General features: G+C 46.9%; 1 protein-coding gene across 2 annotated transcripts in view; it reads left to right on the top strand.

The window, feature by feature from the left end:
- The first annotated feature begins 306 nt into the window (after positions 1 to 306).
- The window catches only part of piezo1 (piezo type mechanosensitive ion channel component 1 (Er blood group)), a 74,830-nt gene continuing 51,900 nt past the window's right edge, over positions 307 to 23,236 (top strand). The window contains exons 1-2 of one of the 2 annotated variants that reach the window (XM_062548537.1): positions 307 to 1,005; positions 22,067 to 22,162. In XM_062548537.1, coding sequence (XP_062404521.1) covers positions 942 to 1,005; positions 22,067 to 22,162 — 160 coding nt within the window. In that variant the 5' untranslated portion in view covers positions 307 to 941. The remainder of the gene's footprint in view (positions 1,006 to 22,066; positions 22,163 to 23,236) is intronic. The other variant, XM_062548538.1, reaches the window with a different exon arrangement.

Raw genomic sequence — 23,236 nt, 5'->3', positions numbered from 1 at the left:
ACAATAGGCTACAACTTAAAAACAATGTTGAAGTACCTACAAATAAAGTGGCAATTCACCTGCTTGGCTATATAGATAGTAGCCTAATCTGTCTTAACAAAAAAAAAAAAAAAAAAAAAAAAAAGGGCATATATTATCTAGCCTTACAAAAATAATCAATGATATTTCTTCAGTTCCCCACTGCTACATTTAGAGAAGTTGAGTGGGGTAGCCTGGTAGGCTGGCTACTCTAGCCTACGTAAGGAAAAGTCACATTGCCATGCTGTTCGAGGCAAGCAGTCGGCACCCTCTCATTTGCGAACGCGAGAAATATGCTTAGTTCAGGATGAAAAAGTGCACTGGACGCTCCCAGTTCTGGCACAGTAATAATGTCTTCACAGTGGGAGTTACACTTAGTTGAAACAGTCCTTCTAGCTCAAACTGTTGGACAGCTGTCGGAATACTAAGTTTTCGTGAAAGTTATTTAGCCTGATACAAGAGTTTGAGCTGTCAAAGTGAGTTGAATAAGACAGAGGAGGAACAGTGGAACTTACTGCCAAGCGACTCACATTTTCCAAGAAGATATGTCTTCACGAGGAATATGCAAAGAGCGGGTTCAGAACTAAAGGCAAGGAGAAGGATTTGGCGGTCGTGAGCTTTTGGGTAGCGTAGGCTATATTATTAATCTGTCGGTTCAGGCAGGTCATTGCTTTGAATAGTCAACAGTTAAAAAGTCGTCATAGAACTTTTTTTGTTCTGTGAAATTCAAATGTAAAAACTGAACACCAAAATGGAAACGTGTTAAAACGTTGTTAATAACTATGCTAACTTAAGGCGGAGAATCATGAACAACAGCTTTGAACTGGATTTCTTTCTACCCGTTGAGTGGAATTTACCGCTCCGTCGTGGAATGTCAGTGGGACTGTAGCCGGAGTTAAGCTGTGCTCTTGGGACACGCTCTCATGGAACTCCAGGTGGTATGTGGACTGCTCTACTGCTTCCTGCTACCGACCTTCTTGCTTGCAGGTAAGCGGTTTACAGTAATAGAAACTTTTTAAGTGGGTGATGTCAAATGTTGTATTTTATATTTAATTCAATGGGTTATTGATCCACATCTGGCTGGCCTAATCCGTAAACTATAGGCTGACTAAGGCCTCCTGATTCCAACATCAACACACAATTTGCTAGAATGTGGAGATGTCTTACTTAATCTATAGAAATTAATTTCGTAGTGTGAAAGAAGGTGAAAACGGTCCTCGTTATGCTCAATTGTTTTCATGATAGTGATTATGTCTCTTGAGAGCATTAAGAGTCTAAAGACAAGTGTTTTTAAGAGTAGGCTATTTAATCAGACCCCAGTACAGCCTGATGCTCATTGATTCATCTGGTGTGTGAACAGCCACACCTTCAAGTCTTATATGTTCTTGATGTTTAAAGACATATAGTAATATGCCAGTGTGTGTGTGTGTGTGTGTGTGTGTGTGTGTGTGTGTGTGTGTGTGTGTGTGTGTGCGTGTGTGTGTGTGTTTGTCATGTTTCATTTCCTCTCACACAAACTGCATATGGAATTGAAAGTAAATTCAAGTCAACTCAAAGTTAAACAGAAAAACAAAGTTCATCACTTGTTTGTTGGATAGAGAGAACACATGCCTTCCCAGGGAAGGGGAATCGGGACTGACTCAGATTTACCATGCTGAAGTGTGTTCATGCAGTGACTGTGAGGTTTCCTGTCAGACTCTTAGAAGTGAAAAGAAAGGCAATAGACAGGATGTTGGTTGGTGACTTCTCCTGTCACGTGGCGGTAGTGTGACTTGTGGTTGGCAAGGGACTGAAGCACCTCCTTGCGAGAGCATTGGCACTCTAAGCCATCACACCGTTTTTAACCAGATTCACCCGCTCGTGTCCCCTCTGGCCTCCTCCTGGTGACATTTGTCTCCAGTCCGCACGTGTTTGAGTCTCTGTCGATCACTACATATGGTGTGATTTTAGATTTACAGATTTGAGATACATGAGGAACCAGTGGTGTGTGTGTGTGTGTGTGCGTGTGCGTGTGCGTGTGCGTGTGCGTGTGCGTGTGCGTGTTTGTGTGTGTGACATCAGCGGTACTGTAGAAGTGTGCATAGTTTCCTGTGATCTGGGTACCCATCATTACCTTATGGTCTATCAACATCTGGATGACAGTTATGTGTGCAATATCATTGTGCAAACATGCAAAAATCACTATCAGAGCATAGCAAGGAAAATGCAAACGCCAACAGATGTTTTGTGAACACAACCTGAGATCCTGATCCAACCACGACCAGCATTATAGTGTCCACTAGTGAAGATGTCCACATACTGGTAGAGTGGTCTAGCAATGTGTAAATAGTTAGTGGAAACATCATCACATTTTTGAACTCTTTGTTTTTTATTGAATATTTTTTTCTGTTATTTGTGAATCTACTATGTTTTGTAGATTATTCTGATTTTGCAGATATTCTGATTTTTGAAGTACGGTAGTTAAAAAACGTTAAAAGAAATAAACTCCAATGTTTTATTGGGGGCAGTTGGGCTACAGCACTGGTGCATCCCCCGGGACTGTGCTCCTACGTTCGCTCGAACGCACACTGGGAGCTCACTGTGTCCCTGTGCGGCCGGCCTGACGCTGGAAAAGTGTGAACATCACAGAAGGGAAATAGAAGGCCCCAGAGTACAGGACTCGCGGCCGAGACCCCAGCTCTGGGCTCACATAGCGGAGTCTTTATCCTCCGCTTGGGGGATGCCTGGTATTTATAGAGCTGTGTCTGAGCCTGTGATGCCACGGCCAGTCGGCCACCCAGAAGCCAAAGGCCCACTGCTGCCTGGCCTTAGTGATCGGCACTAGTAATCATTTGAAGATGCAAATTGGACGGGGGGGGGGTGGAATAAAATCCTCAGGTGTGTAATAATAACCCTGGACTGGTAGTTAGACTAGAAGTAGATTGGCCTGTTTTTATTGTAATAGGTAATCATGACATTTTTTAATACAATTGCCATCCATCTCTCTCTCTCTCTTTATTGCCAGCATTCATCTTTCTCTCTCTGTTAGCAAGTGTGAAGCCATAGGTTCTGTTCTTCCTGCTTCATCTCTATTCCCTGTCTATGATGAATTCAAATTTATCAGAAATGTTGATATACAAAAGATGTATTGACTTTGCCATCATGTATGGTGTGAAACCATGGAAGAACAGAAAAGTGCTCTTTTTGTTTTTTGTCCTTTTTTTTATGTAACCAACTTGATGGATGGATTGTAGCAGAGGCATTAAAATGTAGTTGTTCATGTGTAATATATCTGGCCAAAACGAGAAAAGAAACTTACCACAGTGTGTCTTTAGCAATGACTTAGCTTCAGTTTCATGGCTTCCACTAACAAAATAAATAGTTTGCCACACAGATAGAATGTGACTGTTTACAGTAAGAAGTTGCTTGGCAACCTCTTACTAGCTGTCTTTCACTTTCAACGAAATTTCAACGCAGAGTGATATGAAAGACCTGAATTAGAAGCACAAACTCCGTTGCCATTGACAGTGGTCATCATTTTTTTCAGAGGTCCTCTATCAAAAAATAATGACCGGTAGAACTTTGGGATATCCCATTCAAGTCAATGGAGTGTTCTACTTGCATTGTGAAAAACTGTATAATAAGCCTGATATACTGTTTGGTGCAAGTCAGGGTTGTACCTGATTATTTTTGGTCAGTTGCCAGTAATATCCTTGGCAAAGTCTGTCTTTTACGATTATCAGGAAAAAATACGTCATATCTGGCCTATGGTTCCAGTTTTTCTAGCCCTTGGTTTTATTGGCAATGACCTGTCTCGTTCACTTTTTATGACACAGTACCACATGTGCCATACACAGTATAGTTGCACTGACTGCATGGTCATACAATGTGATTTCTATAAGGAAAATAGCAAATGAAATGTGTGTGTGTGTGGGTGTGGGTGTGTGTGTGTGTGTGGACATGAAAGCGTGTGTGTTATGCATATGCACACCCACGTTGTAGGCCTACATGCATCTGTTTCCATAGGACTGATATGAAGAAAAGAGAGGAATAAAAACAGCTTTAAATAACCTCCATGAGCACACACACCTTTATTTACACTGCCAAATTTGTTGTCATGAATATAAATGTATTCTTGTCGCAGCATACCACGGTAGACGCAAAGCCTCATGAATCCTTGCCACCGCTCAAACTAACTTGACTTGTTGGGAATGCCATCTGCGAGGTGCTGATAAGCCGTGTTGCCAATGCTCTCCAGCTGTGCTGTATTTTTAAAACACCTGTATCCCCTGCTCAATCGCAGCTTACAGACACCCATTATCCTACATTATCCTGTAAACACACTTAATGCCACAGAAAGCGCAGAACACCAGGGCCTCATGCTATGACACCAGCATTTGAAGACGGAAGGAAGGAACGTTTTTTTTCTATTTTACTGACTTGAGGGTGGTGTTTATTTTTATGTAGCTAATATTAAACATGCATGTGTATCTCCCAAAAACCTGTGAAAATCATGACACATTCTTGTTTCAGGGCAAAGCTGTGTTGTTGTTTTTTTCCCCTTTAGTTTTCCACCATCCTGCCAAGCGATATCTATTCTAACTTTAATTCAATCCTGTTTGCTAATAGCCGTAAAAGATGAGGTTTAGGTATTAGAGGTGAACGAGTGCGCTAGAAAGCCGAGCCTGCGGCTGGTAGCGCGTACCGATAGCAGGAGGTGGAGAGGGGGGGGGGGGGGCGACTCCGAGGCTGGCAAAGGAAGGTGCCGGGGGTGGGAAAGAGGGCCGCTAGCCCTGGCATGCCCGCCATTACCTCATGTGCGGAGTCATAAACAGCACACTTGGCGTGCATGCTAGCGCGGCCTGCTGCTGCGGACATCCCCTCACTTTAGCTAATCCCATCAGTTTTACAATCAGCCGGAGAGCTGGGGAGCGCCGGAGTGGGCTGGGCCGGGAGAGAGAGTGGGGCCCAGATGCTCAGTGCACTCATCTTCTCCTCTCCTCTCTCTCTCTCTCACTCTCTCTCTCTTTCTCTTCCTCTTTCCCCTTCTGCAAGACAGGAGTTAGGAGAGGCTGAAATTATAGCTGTGTCTTGTGTGTCTGTGTCTATGTCTGTGTGTGTGTGTGTGTGTGTGTGTGTGTGTGTGTGTGTGTGTGTGTGTGTGTGTGTGAGCGCACATCTGCGTGAGTCATCATGTGCCAGTGGTCACAGGCCTGTCTGAAATATGCTCTGTCTCTGTTAATGACACACTCCTTGTGACTCTCTCTCTCTCTCCCTCTCTCTCTCTCTCTCTCTCTCTCCTTCTCTCCCTGTCTTCTTTTTTTATCTTTTTATCAGTTGTTGGCCATGTGCTAACCACACTCAGTTGGAAGCCCAGTCTGTTTACAGGACCTGCCCATCAGGATCACAGGCTGTAAATGGCCTCTCAGTGTGGCCCCTGTGATAGGTCCAGCACACTGTTTGTTTGACTATGGGCCGAGGGCAGGCAGCTCCGTTACGTAGGGCCCTATCCTATCCCGCGCAGTGGAACACGGCGGCCATCTTTTTCCATCAAAACAGGATGTAGGTTGCAACGGGTGAGCACGGCAAGGCCCGATGGCTTCCCAAAAAACAATAGAAACGGTTGTGCTTTGTTTTAAAAAGTCTCCGTTTCAAACAATGGAGCTGTTCTTGTATTGCAAGGGGAGGTTATTTTATAAGTGTGCACAGCGGCGGAATTTAGCCTGTTTTTCCTGACACCCACCGCCTCAGTTGTTCAGCAAACATGGAGCATTTTTCCTATGGCACAGGACAGGACTTCCAGGCCACCTCATCCGCACATACACACACACACACACACACACACACACACACCTGGGAAAGTGGCTGTGAAAGATGGAAATTTTCACACTCAACTGCACGTTTTTCTCACCATAATGTTCCTGACCTAGATTTCATCATTTCGGATGTACCCTCTGGAACTATAGTAGGTAAATCCTGTCTGGTTCCACATGTCCCAAGTGATCTGATGAGAACAAGCAGATCACATTGCACGGCGTATTCATCGCCAATAAGGAAACCGTCCCAAACAGAAACCTAGATTTGCTTTGAAGCGCGTATAGATTTCCCAGCCTGGCTTCCGTCTCTTTCTGAGGCAGCGGCGCTGTATTCCGTCCACCGCCGGGGCTAAATGCCTTTCCCAGACAGGCCAGACGGGAGCCTGCGAGAGCCGATCGGCCTGTTGGAGCTTGTCTCTCTGTGAGGCCGCAATCACGGCCACGGTGATGAGTTGGGCAGATGGCTCTGACTCAGTCAAGCTTGCCTTGATCGCTATCTCAGGAGCAGACACAATGCAGGCTGCTGCTGTAGTAACACTAACACACAGACACACAGAGACACACACACACACACACACACACACACACACACACACATACACACACACACACACAATGTGTGTAGTCTGCAGCGAGAGAGATAGCTAAGGCTGAGGGTGCGCTGAGATCTGCCGTACGTGCGCCAGCCTTCTCTTCGCACTCCTCAGTGTCTTTAAAGAGTCTTTAAAGTATGATTTATGGTGCGGTGTCGTCCCCCTCTGGACAGTGGAGTGATGGAATAACTGCAAGTATACAGTAGAGTGCTTAAGCTGTCCTCTTAAAGATGGCTATCGTGGTGATGATGGTGATGATGATGATGATGATGATAGTGGAAAACTGGGTCCAAATAGCACTGATGGTTTATTTGGCTGTTCAACCGGTTTTGTCCTGTCTTGTTTTAAGAGACAGAATCCCCCAACAATAAAAGTCTCTCATACTTAGAATGTGTTACTAGACCAAATAGTATTTTTGCCGTGTTTGTCCGTCTGTCTGTGTCCGTGTGTGTGTGTGTGTGTGTGTGTGTGTGAGTCATTATGGGCTTGTCAGGAAGCAGGAGTGTTTGTTGTTGGTTAGTGACTGGACTTATTGTGCCATACTTCTCAGCTGAGCCGCTTCCAGAAACATTCTGTATTCCTGTTGTGTGTGCATCTTTCTCTTTCACTCCCCCCCCCCCCCATTACTCATTTCCTGTTTGCTGACTCATGCTATTCATACATACATGGCAAGTGAGCACGTTCAAGAACTCTCATCCGTCATGAGAACTCCTAGCGGTACCATGCATAGACAGGCCAGTATAGCTTGCACTGCACTGATTTGAATTTTGCATACAGTATGGTTATGTGTAGTTTCTCATTACACTTTTTTTTATGTTGTTACATGTTAACAACTTAAAACAAGGGTTTTTAAAGAGTCTTGAAAGGGGCATGTCTTAGATGCACGTTTCTTTTTCCTCTTATTGCAGCCCAAAAGATCCTATGTAATCAGTGGGCAGTATGGCCGGAGTGCTGGCGATGAAAGGAACTGCCGAGTGGTATGGAATGGCTCTCGTAAACAGTTCTGATCTGCGTGTTTACTAAAGTTAGCATGTGGACTGTTCCCAGCTTGATTCTGTCAGCTGTGGTTAAATAGAAGGAATTCTGTTTGGCCCTGGCGGTTTATTGGGTGCATGCATGCAGGCAGGCAGGCAGGCAGGGGAGGTCTCATACTGCGGAGTGCTGGGGGTGTGAGAGGAGAGTCCTCCTTCATCCATCATCTCATCATAGAGGCCAACCCACAGACACTCGTGCATTATGCTCTCGGTTGCTGTGAGTTTTTTAGATTTGCCATCAATCTTTTTGTTTTGCATGAATGCATATATGCTGTACATTCATTCACGTCCTGGCACTCTTTATTATGCATTCTACACAGCACAACTTCACAGAAATAGAGAATATTAAAAAATATATAGGCCTATATATATAAAATGATGTAGTGTATATTTTAAATGAATGGCATAAATCATGACATTATGTTACAGTATATTGTATTGTACATTGTGCAGTACTTGTATTGTACTCATACCATTCATGTACTGCCCATAATATGCATCCATGAAAGACTAATAAGCCCTCTGTGTCATGTGCATTGTATTTGATGCTCATCCCACTCAGGTCTGTGCAGAGATCAGAGCTCATCAGCTGCTCAGAGCTAGAGCCAGGCACTTGACACGAGTCCAAGAAGAAAATCAGGCCCTGGTTTTTCATGTTGTCTGTAATTAAGGGTTGAGCTGCTTTGCGGTGGTATTTGTAACCCTAACGCTGACTTAAAAAGTCTATCGCCAGGAAGTCACATTGGTTGGTTGCGCAGTGCTTAGTGAGAATTTAATTTTAGTCTGAACGAGGGGAGAAAGGAGAAAAAAAACACCCAAAAATTCCACCTAGAGGATGTAAGAGAGAAAGTAGACATACTGCATTTAGTTTAATTACACCCCAAACGGCATCCAGGATGCGTTAAAAACAAGACATTAACATTTACAGCGGAAATCTTCTCCTTTCTCATTCAGCTGTCTATGCAATTCTTGCGAATTAAATTTTTCACCGTTGATCCTTTTAATACTGTAAGGCAGTTGATTCATTCAAGTTATCCTCCCTGTTCCCGCTCTGGTGAAAAAGAATGCAAACTCACGTCCAAAGTTGTTATGCCAGTAATTTCTCTCAGGGACTGAGAGTGATTACTTTAAGGCACAATGGCCCTGCATGGGAAACACATTCCACTAGGCAATACTTTAATCACCCAGATGTGGACAGCTTAACGGAAACATCCATCAACACCTCAATGAATCATTGCACTGATCACCGATCATTCATTTTATAAACCCTCAAAATAATGATTAACGCCCTTTTGATCAGTCATGCTGAGATTTGGGTAATTTGCATGGTTACGTTTTAATCGAAGAGTAAAAGAATGTTATTATTCAACCATTTTAAATTGCTCTTTGTGCTGCATGTATTCTTTTCAGAACCACTGAAAAGCTTTGTAAACTTTGCTTTGTGATCAGTTACTTCCCAGAGTGGCTTAGGCAATGTGGAATGTTATGAAATGCTGATTCTATCAGTGGCCAGCTGAGGGAGTTTACCTCAGAGTTCTGACACCTCTGTCCTCTCTTCCTCCGAAACAGTAAGAGGAAAGTGAGGAAGATAATGATCTTTAAGTTTACAATACTCCCTACATGACTTCCACAAAGATAAGGTTGGAGTTTCAGTGTTGTCTGGAGCTTCAGTGCTGTACTGAGGTTCGAGGTCTGAGCAGAACACCGACAGCACATACCACCACTCCATAGTCTCAGGTGTTAGTGTTTCATCGCCACCCTGCCCGTCAGCTGAGGACAGGTGGTATGGGCGATGACCTGCCCACTGTGGTGCCCACGCAGAGAGGAAACGTTATAGATGGCATGGCATACTCACTTTTAATAACGGGCCTCATGAGGGGGGACCGTCCGCAATGTTTAATGGAGGGTAACTACGGTAGGCTCTTATTTCACTCCCAAGGTCAAGCACGTGCACAAGCACACACACACACACACACACACACACACACACACACACATAAAGACACATACAAAGATACACAGACAGGCACACACGTGCCAAGGTGGCATTTAATGCCAGGCGGTAGGGCGGGCACCTGTTGCGGTGGCATAGGAACACTTTTAGACGCGCTGAAGCCGTCGCTCCTTTGCTTGCTGTGGTCGGGGCAACCGCAGCAGACAAAACATAGTGTTTCCTGTCTGCTGAACCCTGCATGCTCCATTCAGTGTACCCATCCACACTGAGGACACAGTCATGTAGGTCACTGAGTATCTCTCTTCTAATCAGTCGGCAGTGAAAGTCATACTGCACAATAAGCATCACTCAAGGGTGCAAGTCTGCGGTTTAGGCTAGCATTGTGGCTAGCACAGCCCTATTCATTGGCATATACTGAGGTAAAAAGTAGTGTGTTTGAGCTAATTCTTAATCTACAGATTGTATACGGGGGGGAAAACTAGTGTCAGATAACCTTGAAGAGGATATTTGCACTTTTTAGATACCCTTTGATTTCTAAATTCACTTTATTCAAAACTGTTCAAATTCACTTTCAAATATGTAACCGCATTAACCCTGGGGCCGTACACTCCTCAGACTGAATAGCATATTTTCTTTACTTTAATCACAAACCTCCATAATTCCACGGGGAAAGACAGATGACAGATTGCTGTTGTTAAGCTGTAGTTCACCTGAAGGCTAACTGCTCTCTAGTGTCTTTGTCTGTGAGGTGATGCAGAGGGACATGTGGCCTGTCCAGATAACCCCTCTGGGGGTGTTGTGGTTCATCCTCAACCAGCTTTTCCAGTTTCACCCCCCTCCCCTCCTTTTTTTCTCACTTTAGAGCCACAGAATTTGCTTCTGGTCTTAAAACTTAAAGGGCAAGACTGCTATGTAGGTCATTCAGCACTCCCTCACATGTAAATGATGTAACTGTTATGTTGTTGAAAGGAATGCCACAAGGATATGACATATAAATTGGCCTTGTCAGCACTGGGTATATGTGTATTGTATGACCTGATGATAGCAGGAGTCTGTTAAACTTAGCAAGCACAACAGCAAAGGTAGCGTGCTGTTCTGTTCAGACAGCAGACTGTCACGCTGAAAGCAATAGAATTCTACACTTATCTCTGTCAAAGTGTTTTATCAGCTTTGTCAGTAAGTTCTCTGAGTGGCTCTCTCCTCCCAGTGAAAGCAATTTGTAGAGAGCAAAAGCAGGCCTCTCTGTCTGCGCCCTCAGCTCCTCTTCAAAGGTGCTCTGTGTCAGCAAAGTCGAGTCCAGTCAGTGGGTTGCCATCTGAGGGCCACTGCGGATGACAGCACAGTGCGAGATAGCAGAGTTAGCATGCACATTACAAAACATGTCGGATTCTGCCGGCATTCCTCAGTCCCGTGTCCCGACAAGCCTTGGGGAGATTACTTCTCCTCACTTTCGATTTCCGCAGCAACCGGTGGTGAAACACACGACAGAAGCATTTTGTGGTAAATGGTGTGACCTTGATATGTTTTGATGATTGAAAGAGAAAAGAAGAAGAAGAAGAAGAGGGAAAAAAGCGGGTTGGATGTTGAGAGGGCATGCGAAGGAGACGAGGGGGAGGAGGAGGAGGAGGAGGGGATGAAGGAGTGAAGCCTGCCTGCTGTCTCAGAGCAGAGATATCAAACGGCTGACTTTTACAGCAGCAGCCTCATTCTGCCTCTCATGCTGAATGCTACAATTCTTATGGGGCGTTTTATGGAAAAATGCTTCACAGCGCTGTCAGCCTGTGTGTGTGTGTGTGAGAGAGAGAGAGACAGAGAGAGAGGAGTTTTGTCAAAGAAGAGAGAAAGTTTGTGTGTGAGTCCTGTAGAAAAACAGGGAACAAGAGAGGCCGTACACACACACACACACACACACACACACACACACACAGATACACACACATGCAAGCCACGCGCACACATGCGCCACATCGGAGGCGGTTATCTTTGCCAGCCACATGGAGAACGCCTTTGGCCTGGGATGTCACGTGAGCTGTTCACGCTCGCAGGTTGCCTTAGAGAGAATGGGGAATAGGGAGATTTCATATGAGCCTATCATGAGAACATCTGAGGATAACTTGTGAGTTTGGGGAAGCTCAGTTTACAACTGTATCATTTCGACACAGACTTCTCTCAAATCTCTTTGAGACACAAATATGTTATCTATGAATATCAAGCAAATGCAAGACTCTGAGTTGCAGAACACTGTGTTGCAATAGACAACCACTCCATGTCGAGTGACATGAGCCTGACTGATGTGTCTTGTAATCTGTCCCTTGTGAAGCAGACAGGGTTCCCATGCAGTAGCTCGTACCCTGTGACATTGCCACTGCCAAAAAAAAGGCCTAAAGGCCAAGATCACAGAAACTGGTGTTAAGGGAAAAAGTAAACATCTTCAAATATGTCTGCTCACCCGCTCCTGAAACATGCCCCCAGAGAGCCCTTGGTGCGTCCGTCCCACATGCATTCACACGCCCACAGATTTGCCAGAGAGTGCTGACGGGTGTGTTTTCTGCGGAAGATCGGGAGAAAGGAGAAGGTGACGTTCCTCCCCGTGCTCTTCCCGTCCGGGCTATCCCCCCTCTCTCCTCCTGCTTTGTTTGCCTTGGCGTGCCTCTACTGAAGGGCTGTCAGTGTGTGTGTGAGAGGGATGGGAAATGAAAAGGATTGTGTGTCTCCTCGAGAACACATGCATCAAGCGGTAGCCCTGAAGTCTTTAAGCAAATGTGGATGGAAGCTAAATGAAAAACAAATGGAGTTGTAAAAGCAGACAGAATGACTTTGATTAAATATGAACGTCTATGTATAACAGAAATGTAGTCAAAATGTCTAAAGCAAATGTATGTATGAATGTATATTTAGAATACATGTCTGTAAGGAAGCGTAAAATAGAGTGAATGTAGATGCAGGCTTGGAGAATTGCAGAGAGAGAAGAGCATGTAAAAGCCTATGCGGTCAGTATAGGAAAAGGCCTTTTGGCTTAGATGGGCTGTGATTGAGTAGGGTTTGAAGTGGACAGGACTAGAGAAGAGTTTGCCTTTCCAGATTCTCTAAACCCCTCTTCTCCTCTTCTCTTTCTTTCTGTCTTTCTTTCTTACTTTCCACCTCTCGACTAGCCAACTGGGGGAAGAGGAAACCTTCCACCCACTTTCTGACTTTCCCTTTAATCTTTTTCACAAATGTGAGATTCTGGGAGACAGTCTGGGGGACAGAGAACAGAGAGAGAGAGAGAGAGAGAGAGAGAGAGAGAGAGAGAGAGAGAGAGAGAGAGAGACTGCCAAACAATCCACAGGATTTTTTATTCTGGAAGAACTGGAAACTTTGTCGCAGTGGCATGGTGTACATGCCTGGCCATATAAGTATATGCGCACAGACATACATACATAATCACACATATATGCACACACACACACACTCAAGCATGCATGTTATGAGGGGAAAGGGTGTGTTCCCCTTAGCACACTTCACCCTCTCTCTCCCCATAAAAGAAACCCTTCTGGAGATTTTCAAACGTGAACTGGGAGGAAAATACGCTTGCAGGAAATCTCTGCATCCAGTCCACCACCACGAGCCGCCGCCGCTGCAATTACCACGAATCTCTCATCTGCCTTGTGTTCACTGATCACTCCAGTGTCCACTGACACATGTAACGTTCCCTTTTATCATTTTTAGTCAAAACACACAGAGTTAATCTCGTAATTGGCAGCAGCCGTCTGTGTCTGACGTTGATGGATGATGTCATGGAACACGTTTGCCAGGTCTTCCTCTTGATGTCTGCTTCACACACTCGAGGCTCATGTGCCTCCATCTTGGGCTGCCTCAGACGTCTGCGGAGGGGAGAACATTTATTGCACACGATCACACACACACACACACGAGCGTCGTTCTTTTTCTTCTGTGCATCCTCTTTGCCCTCTCGGGGTGACTGTGGCGAGGATTTGTGAAATCGGAGCCGCGGATCGGGTTAATGAGCGCAGGAACGAGACGGAGCCCGGCGCTGCAGCGAAGGAGTTGTGGTCGGGCGGAGAGTTTTTTTTTCTTCTGTCCAGCGCGTCCCGGCTCGAGTGGAGCCATACGGTCGTAATGAGAACACAAGACCCACATGCTGCAGAGTAGAGTAGAGACGGCCGAGTTTGGGGAGTCGGGCAGTTTGGGGCAGTTTTGGGGCAGGGTGGAGAGAGAGAGCGGAGGGGAGGGGAGGGGAGGGTGGGGGTGTTGGAGAGGGGGAGCCAGAGTGACTCATTCCTGCCAAAGACTAGAGCCAGAAGTCTTGAGTGATTCACATGTCTTACATGCACATACGCTCACACACACACACACACGCACACACACACTCACTCACTCACTCACTCACTCACTCACTCACTCACTTACTCACACACTCTCACACACACACACACACGCTCACTCTCACACAAAAACACACACTCACACACGCACACACACACTCTCTCTCTCTCTCTCTCTCTCACACACACACACACACACACACACACACACATCATCATCATCCTGCCAGAAGATTGGAGATATACAGTCCATATGTATGGATATCTGGTTTGGGGTAATGATAGGGAAACTATTTCCGATTAGCCCGAGATAATTAGGCATGCCATGACTGGAAGGATTCAGAGTAAATTGGTTGTGTATGATAATAATCTCTTTTACACACCTCATTACATTCCTCTCTACAGGACGGTCTTGCTTCACTTCTGATGAGGTACATGGGAACTGAGTATGAAAATGTGCACATCTCCCTTTTGTACACGCAAACGTACACACGCACACACACACACACACACACACACACACACACACACACACACACAGACACACATACACAAACACAAACACGGGCACATCAACAGTCATGCCTCAGTAATTAGGGAGAGCCATTGAGAGTATCAAATGGAAAATGACTCATTAATTGGTGATTATTCCACCACATAAGAATTTGACGCTTCAAATGTATCAAAACAGTGATAATGAATGATATTGTCCTGATATTTATCTTTGGGCCATTCACTCTCAGCACCGGCAACTGAAAAGATCACATAGCCACTCTTTGATCTCGCACCCTCTTCTCTCTCTCCGTCTCTCTCTTTCCCTCTTCTCCCTCCCTCTCTCTCACTCTCTCTTTCTCTACATACCTGCACAGTGAGGTCAGTGTGAGGGCCAGCTGCAGAGCTGTGTGTGTGTGTGTGTGTGTGAGTGTGTTTGCATGTGTGTGTCTATGGTGTTTATGTTTGTATGTGAGCGTCTGTATCTGTGTGTCTGTGTCTGTCTGTAAAGCTGCAGACCTGTATGTGTGTGAGTGTGTGTTTGTGTTTGTATGTTTGTGTCTATGGTGTGTGTGTCTGTGTGGGAGTGTCTGTGTGTGTGTTTGTATGTAAGTGTACTGTATGTGTGTGCGTGTGTGTGTGGTTGTGTCTGTAAAGCTGCAGAGCTGTGTGAGTGTGTGTTTGTGCTTGTATGTGTGTGTGTGTGTGTGTGTGTGTGTGTGTGTGTGTGTGTGAGTGTGAGTGTGAGTGTGTGTTTGTGCTTGTATGTGAGTGTCTATGGTGTGTGTGTTTGTATGTGTGTGTGTGTGTGTGTGTGTGTGTGTGGTTGTGTCTGTAAAGCTCTGTCTACAGCTGCTGCTCACATCCCGCATGTTTCCCTAAACAAAACCCAGAGGGCCAAGTCACTTGGGGCCAGCCTCGTGCTCCCTGTGTTTCTCTCTCTCTCGGTCTGTTTTCTTTCCTCCCCCTGACCCTCCCTCCTCCTCCTCCTCCTCCTCCTCCTCCTCCTCCTCCTCCAATGCCACTACTTCTCAGCTAAAGGTCACATGTCACTTTGGGTTTCCTTTGATGGCGCTGGCTGCCACGGAATCATCAAGGTTTTCCGTGTCCAGAGAGGGTCAGCCGGGCTTGTGGGTTTTGTTCGCATGGCGGGTCATGTGCAGGAAGCGTGCAGATGTCAGTCCGACTCCGCTGTATCTGATGTGGCACACGGTCCTCTGCCATTGATGGCACATTGTTTGTTTGGGTTGGTGAGTCTCGTGCACGTCAGCAGGAGTAGGAATAGGTCAATGTACAAGGCTGAGCAATGTCTAAGGTCCCTCCACAATGGGGTACTTTTTACAGCACAAGAAATACAGCGCAGCTTTCTGTACTATTCGTGTGCACGTGATTAGTTTAGGTAATGTTCTTCTCTTAATATAATAAATATAGTATGTCAAGAAAAGAAGCATGACATAATAATTCCTAAGCACTCTCTCTGTGGCCTAGATTGCCTGTGGAGGGTCCTTTAGGGAGCCCTGTGCCTGCGTGCGTGAGCGTGTGTGTGCGTGTGTGTGTGTGTGTGTGTAATGGGAGAGGTTGGATAGCTGCCCATCAGATAGAGATGCCTGTAGTCAAGCTGCCATGCTAAAACAGCTCTGCGATCTTATCAGTGGTCCCACAGCTTATTGTTTTATGAAAGGCCAGTTTATTTGTAACCCAGTATGGGTGTGTGTGTGTGTGTGTGTGTGTGTGTGTGTGTGTGTGTGTGTGTGACGGGTGTGTACGCAATGTGTGCGTGTTTCCATTCATGTTCTTGTCAGTGCAATACTGTAACTTTACCGTGGGATCTGTATAGCCAAGAACCAAGCCCATGGCCTTGGCCTCAACCTGACGACCACGACATGAATTCATGATCAAGTTCAGCATCTCCGCTGGCTGTTCTACAGGAACCCCGCCCAGGCTTGATGGACCTGTCTGCCACTACATCAAGTGTGTTTCTCAAGGGAATTCAGAAAAGGCCTTTTCCGTTTCCAGTGGCACATGTGTTTGTGGGAATGGTATCACACAGAGTCTATTGTTTTGCTAGGCGGACTGGAGAAAATGGTGGGACAGAGGTGACCCTTGAGTGGGACAGATATGCCACAGGTGCTGCCTCCTGTACTGGGGCACAGTACAGCTGTACACACTGAGATTATCTGTGCTTAAGGGGGACAGAGAGCCTGTGTGCGTGAGTGAGTGAATAAGTGTGTGTATGAGTGTGTGTGTGTGTGTGTGTGTGTGTGTGTGTGTGTGCATGTGTGTGGGTGGATGGGTGTGTGTGTGTGTGTGTGTGTGTGTGTGTGTGTGTGTGTGTGTGCAAGTGTGCGTGCGTGTGTGTATGCGTATGCACAAGTGCGTGCGTGTTTGTGTGTGTGTGCATACATGAGTGTGTGTGTGTGTGTGTGTGTGTGTATGTGTATGTGCTTGTGTGTGTGTGTGTGTGTGCATGTGTGTGTGTATCTAGCAGCCCACCCGATCCACGATGATTCATCGATCTTATGCGAAGCTGTTGTGGGCTGGCCAGTCATTGGAACAGTGGACACAGTAAAGGCAAGGGGGTAAAGGGCTTAAGATTAAACTCCAAAGCTGCTCAATGCTCATTTGGCTGCCCCTTTGTAAACATGACTTCAATAATATTAATAGCTAAATAAAAAAGATTAAGTCCCTTGGCAGAAAATAGCCGTTAAGAGTCCCATTTTCTCTTAAGAAGGGAATTTACTGTCGTGTCCCTAACAGGGAGCATGTCCTGTCATATGATAGATAGCTACTGTGTGTGTTCCAGTCTCCAGATGTGACTCAACTAGTCTTTATTACAGGACGTGTAGGCGATTCAGCAACCATCTGCCCTCCGAGCATGGATGATGTGCGGTTGCAATGGCGTGTTTACATCATCCGAAAATGACTTGGATGGATTTTCTGCTAAATCTGTAGAGAGTTTTTGAGGGGTTGTAATTTCACCCTCTTGCTGTCCCCTTCACTGGAGCTCCTGTCACGCCAGCCGAGCTCCTACACAGTGAGTGAGAGAGAGAGAGAGAGGGAGAGAGTGAGGGAGAGAGAGAGAGGGAGAGAGAGAGAGAGAGAGATAGAGCAAAGAACCTCGTGTTCCTTCCCTCCCTCTGTCAACACGGGTCAGGAGAGGGTGGGGTGGTGTGTGTGGGGCGGGGCGGGGGGGTGTAGCTCAGCGGAGGATTTCCACCCAGGCCCAAGGTCCAGTATACCCATCCATCTGTCAGCAAAGTTATGCCTCTGGGTTTCAGGAGCATATAAAGATCAGGAGGCCCTCTGTTGAGACCCTAATGGGTTTAGGTGGTTGGAAGGGGCACCTTTGGCCACATCATGTGTGTATTGCCATGTTTGCATGTTTGCAAGGGGAATAATTTTAAAGTGATGACCGTTAATGCACACTTTAGGCCAAAAGGTTTAGGTACCGAGTTACTTGGTTTACTTGTTAAAGCCTCGTGAGTGTCAAAGAGGAAGGGACAAAGGATGCAGTGTGGTCAAGAAAAAGCGGTAATTTTATTTTGGCCCTCACACCTTTCCTGGGTGGAGACCTTTACAGGTATGTCTCAGTTCCATGCACAGGGACTCTGTAATGACAAATGTATGGGTGGGCGTGAAACTGGCTAAGAAATGAGCGAAAATGGCAACTTTGCACTACCATGACTGGTTTCTGGCTGCAGCGGATTTTAAACCACAAGACCTTGTGCACAACAGGCTCCTCAAGGTGACAAAACAGACGAGCATTCACTTCCAGCGAATTATGAGTGATACACACACACACACACACACACTCACCAACTCACTCGTACTCTCACATGTATCAGGCTGGACTTGCGTAGGTACAGTACGGTGTCACAGGCTCTGCCTCGGGGCACGGCTATTGGTTTTTCCAGTGCCCAAATTACCGCCATTTCCTGAAGCTGTTGAGCCCAGCATGAGAGGCTGCAGGCCCATGGTGTGTATGTTGGCCAGTGTGTGTGTGTGTGTGTGTGTGTGTGTGTGTAAGTGGCCTGATGTAGGTCTGCACGCTTTAAGGGCTAATTGTGTCCATGATTGCTCTTCTGTTTCACTTCATATCAGCGCCACACGAGCCATGAGCTCATTGCTTTTGTCAGGGCGATTTCACACCTATTATGTATGTGTGTGTGTGTGTGTGTGTGTGGCTGTGGCTGTGGCTGTGTGTAGGTTCAACTGTTCATACGAGTGATGTCATCCTCTTGTCTCCATATCACTGTCTCCTTGGTTTACCGAAACAGATTTAAGGCCTTTAGTGTCACTCAAATGATTTCAGATGGTGGAAAATTCTAGAAGATTGTTCATCACCGTGGTGACAACTGGGGCCTGGAGACATAGCAAGCGCAGCTCTAAGAGGATGGAAAGACTTGAGTAATGGCAGTGCAAAGTTAAATGAAAGGACGAGCTAACAAGAAAAGAGCTGGAAGAAAGGCTTGATTGAAAATAAACTCTTTCAGACGTTAGGAAAGTCCAAGATGTAACTCGGCACCTTCACTTCAGCTGTGTTTGTTGTCTGTAGTGTATCGCTTAGGGTTACTCTGAATACGGGCACTCAGAGTGTCCTCTATCTGAGTCCATTTTTACGCATCTGTTTCACAACTAGAGATGGACATTGCATTTAAAGAAGTCATCAAATGCTTTTATGACAGTAAGACATTAAGATTTATGGCTAGCTAACATGTCGCATAGCTTAACCACCTGTTTTTCTGTCTGGAGTTAATCATCTGCTTAGGCAAAGATTAAACCTTTGGCTGTATTCATAAAAAAAAGACTGATTTTATTGGCCTACTATCAGGCCTGTACAATTTCATGCGAATGATGACAATTCCTACTTTTATTCACCATGAGGTAGTAGCCCATATGTTTCCTGTTCAGTTCAATCCACCGAGAGTGAATGTAAATATGCTCCCGCCTTCATAACCTGCGTTATTAAAGACAGACGACGAGCTTTCCTTCCATCTCTCTCGCTCTCTCCCCCCCCCCCCCCCTCTCTCTCTGTCATTCTCTCTGTCTCTCTCTCAACCATTCTGTAGGTATAGTGTCTCTCCCCTTCTGCCCATGGGCTTTATGCGGTTCCGTGTTGAAAGGATTACGCTAAAATCACATTTTGAGGTTGACCTCACCCGGTGGTGAAGCGCAAGACAGACGGCCCGGTAAATGAGAGACATGTTGTGAGAGTCACACACACGCACACACACACACACAGACACACACACAGACACACACACACACACATGTTGCACGAGCCATGAGGAGAAAGCAAAGAGATGAGGCAAAGCTTTCTTTGTTGTTTTCAATTCCTCACCCACCTCAACAATGTTCAGTAGTTAGTTACCAAGGGTGGGGTGCAATGAATCCTGTAATCCGAGAGACAGGGAGAAAATCGGCCCTCAAGCGAATCATTTCAAAGACATACTGTCAGCACTCCTAAAGCCTCATTGTCACTGGCCTCTGGCTCCCTGTCAGTCACCAGGTGTGATGAGGGTCGGGCAGAAAGGTAGCGCCCAGACGTCTGTCTGGAGGGCAGAAAACAAACAGCATGTTTCCTTTTCCCCAGCAACCCTCCTATTGTTATGAACTCCAGTGCTGTTGGAGTCAGACTGCGGGACTGGAGCCTGGTGGAGTCAGGCTGAGTGCAGGAGAAGAGAGAGAGGAGGTGGAGTGGAGGTGGAGAGGAGGTGGAGAGGAGGTGGAGGGGGTGTTGGCGTGCTGGCTTGCTGTACTCCTCTCTGGAGGAGCACAGAGCCCCGTATTGTGTCCCTGCGTCCCCGTCAGGAGCAGCTGTGTTGTGTAACTTCACACCAGTAGATGCGTCGGCGCTGGCCTCAGTGGAGTCTGTGTGCAGCCTCAGTGGACGGCCAAGTCCCTCGCTGACGCTGGACCCAGCAGCTGGAGTCAGGGGTTCCTGTTTATGGGGCGCGTTCAGCGTCCAGGTCTATGAGTGACTTTGAGTGTCTTGAAAAGCGCTGTATACTGTAAATTATTACCTCCGCCAAGGAGGTTATGTTTTCATCGGGCTTTGTTTTCTTGTTTGTCTGTTCGCAAGATAACTCAAAAAGTTATACTGTAAATGAATTTCCATGACATTTTCAGGAAAGGTCTGAAATGACCCAAGAAAGAAACGATTAATTGATTCATGTCACTGTCTGGATCCAGGAGACGGTTATGTTATCCTTTGCGGAGGTCTGCGCTCTCGAAGTGCTTTTCTAGTTATTATTAATTTAAGGAGAGGTGGTTTGCCTCTCACAGCAGCTGCAGCTCTGTTACTGTTCCGCTGATACGTGAGTCACGTGACTGGCTGTGTGGTCAGTGGCTGTGGTCAGAGATGCCAGTCACCGCATATCCCTCATTAAACTCTGCTGATGCCGTTAAACCTTTTGAATCTGATGCTTCGTATTTGCAGGCTTTGCTCCTGCGTGTGTTCTCAGGCCAACTGTCTATGGGGTTAATACTGTGCCGTGCTGGCTGTTGTATTACTATTTGGGGTTGGTTTAGGTGCTTCCACCGGCAGTGCTCTGGGATCCAGCACTCAGCGTAGACAACAGGATTAGATGGAGCTCTCTGAGGTGGGATTATGTTTCGCGGTGGCACTCAGCGCGCGCTGCAGGCTGTGCTGACATGTCCCAGCCCTGCAGGAGGTCCTGTGGGGAGTGGAGTGGAGGGGATGGTGGCAAAAGGGGTCTGAGGCTCCCCAGGGCGAGGTGGAGTGTCTGGAAATCCTGTGGAGGCCCCCCTGCCAGCGTTTGCAGCACCCTGGACACCGCCTGCCCAAATCCCTTTGCACAGCACACACACACAGGGGTAGGGCCTGTCCACTGCAGATGTTCCCTCTCAACCAATCGGAGCAGAGCACAGCAGATCCATCCTTCTCTTCCCCTGTGTCCTCTTCCTCCTCCTCCTCCTCCTCCTCTACTTCCCCATGTTGTGGTTGCCGTCCTCATCAAAGGGCCGCATGTGTTGCGGGTGGCGCGCTCGACTTGCCATCCAGCTGCGCCCGAACAAAGAGCCGGGGCTTGCCGGGTTTGTTTTCCGCGCGGCGTAGGGGGCTTTGATGAGGGCTGTGCCCGCAGGTGCCACGGGGGGTGGCAGCGGGGTAATTAGGTTTTTTTTTTTTTCCCCCCCGGGCCTCCCACCGCGGAGCAGGAGTCAGAGGCACGCCACGCTGAGCGCCGCCGGGCACACAACACAGAGACGCATCGCGCAGCCATGCATAGCACAGCTTCCTGAGTCCGCCGAGAGAGGTGGAGACGAAGGGGATGGAGGGAGGGATGGAAGGAGGGAGGAGGGAGGAGGTGGAGATGGAGGTGGTTAAGTTGAAATGGTGTGCCCCTTCTTTCATGCCAATCAATAGCGCAGCAGGCCATGCTCTCTCATTGTGCCGTTGGTTTGGCTGTTTTTTCTGTCTGCTGTCCTCCCATCTAGCGTTGTGCATCTGTGTGCGAGTTCATCTGCATTCAGACGCCTCTGAATAAAAGCCTATACCCCTCATTAAATAAACATGGGCTTGCACAGTGTTGGTTGGTGTGCGGTTCTTCCAGATGTGTAGCTTGACATTTATGCATTTCATAATGAAATATTCATCCTGTGTATTCTCTATGGTATGCAACCTCAAGGATTTCCAAACCGTGTGTGTGTGTGTGTGTGAGTGAGTGAGTTTGTGTGTGTGTGTGTGTGTGTGTGTGTGTGTGTGTGTATGTGTATGTGTGTGTGTGTGTGTGTGTGTGTGTGTGTGTGTGTGTGTGTGTGATGCGATGCCGTGCATTGCTGTTAGGGGAGTTTCTGGTGATTAATGATGTTCTTCCTGTGTGTTTATCCACAGCCTGCCTGTTTCGCTACAATTCCCTGTCCCTAGTCTACCTTCTCTACCTGCTGCTGCTGCCATGGTTCCTGTGGCCCAACAAGCACACGTTACGAGGTAAGACACTGGATCCTCCACTACATCTGCAACAGGTTTTCACAGAACACTGTTTCAAAGCAAAACCCTTCAAAAAACATCGGCATCGACATCTTGCCACTAAAATAAGTAGGCTGTTTGTTCTGGATATCATTGTTCTATTCTGTTTTCAATGATCTGCAAAGAATGAAAACATTCAATGTTTCACAATCTATGAAGCTGTATAACAGACCGTTAGCTCTCGCAGTTGCAAAGAAGCTAACCACAGTCATTTTTCCAACGCATGTTGAACAGAACACTTAAGACAAGCGATCAGACACGCTTTTGCCAAAGAGAACATCCCAGTCTCTTTCTCTGTCTCTCTCTTTCTCTCTGCTCTCTCTTTGTCTCTCTATCTTTCTCTGTCTCTCTTCTCTCTCTGTCTCTCTGTCTCTCTCTCTGTCTCTCTGTCTCTCTCTCTGTCTCTCTTTTCTCTTCTCTCTTCTCTCTTCTCTCTCTCCTCCCCCTGCGCCACTCTTGTTAAACGCTACAGCCCGTGAAGGCTGTCATGTCGCTGCCAGAGTGATAGAGTAAACAGAGAAGGCTTAGGAGGTTCTAAGCGGCGGTTTCAGCTTGACATCCTCTCTCATTAGAGCACCTGGCCAGGGCTGGTGTGCCTGAACGAGAAATAATATTTAGTTAAGGATTAGGTTCAGCTCTGTGGCCTCACTGGGCCCTAGCTGCCGACCGGCTCACACCCCGAGTCTCACCCTCACCCTCACACACACACACACACACACACACACACACACACACACATTCACACACACATCATCTTACCGATCCTCCCCTTGGCGATGCCAGCGGAATCAGACGGGCAGTGCCAGGGTTGGTAGGAGGGTGCCGTAGCGATCGGCGCATCGATGACAGGGAGGCTAAGCTCGGGGCTTTGTTGCACTTCAGGGGAGTGACCCAGAGCGTGCCAGTCCGTTCTGCGGGGGCTGAGGGGGAAACGTTTACGCCACACGTGAGTGACGGCGTTGGCAAGCGCTAGCCGAAGCCATCAGTGAAAGATAGAGTTCATGGACGATGGCGTCTGGCGCTCCTGCTGGTTGT

The sequence above is a fragment of the Sardina pilchardus genome, chromosome 11 (assembly GCF_963854185.1).
Source record: "Sardina pilchardus chromosome 11, fSarPil1.1, whole genome shotgun sequence".
NCBI lineage: Eukaryota > Metazoa > Chordata > Actinopteri > Clupeiformes > Clupeidae > Sardina > Sardina pilchardus.
The sequence above is the reverse complement of the archived record's forward strand: the minus strand, read 5'-3'. Positions and strand labels throughout refer to the sequence as shown.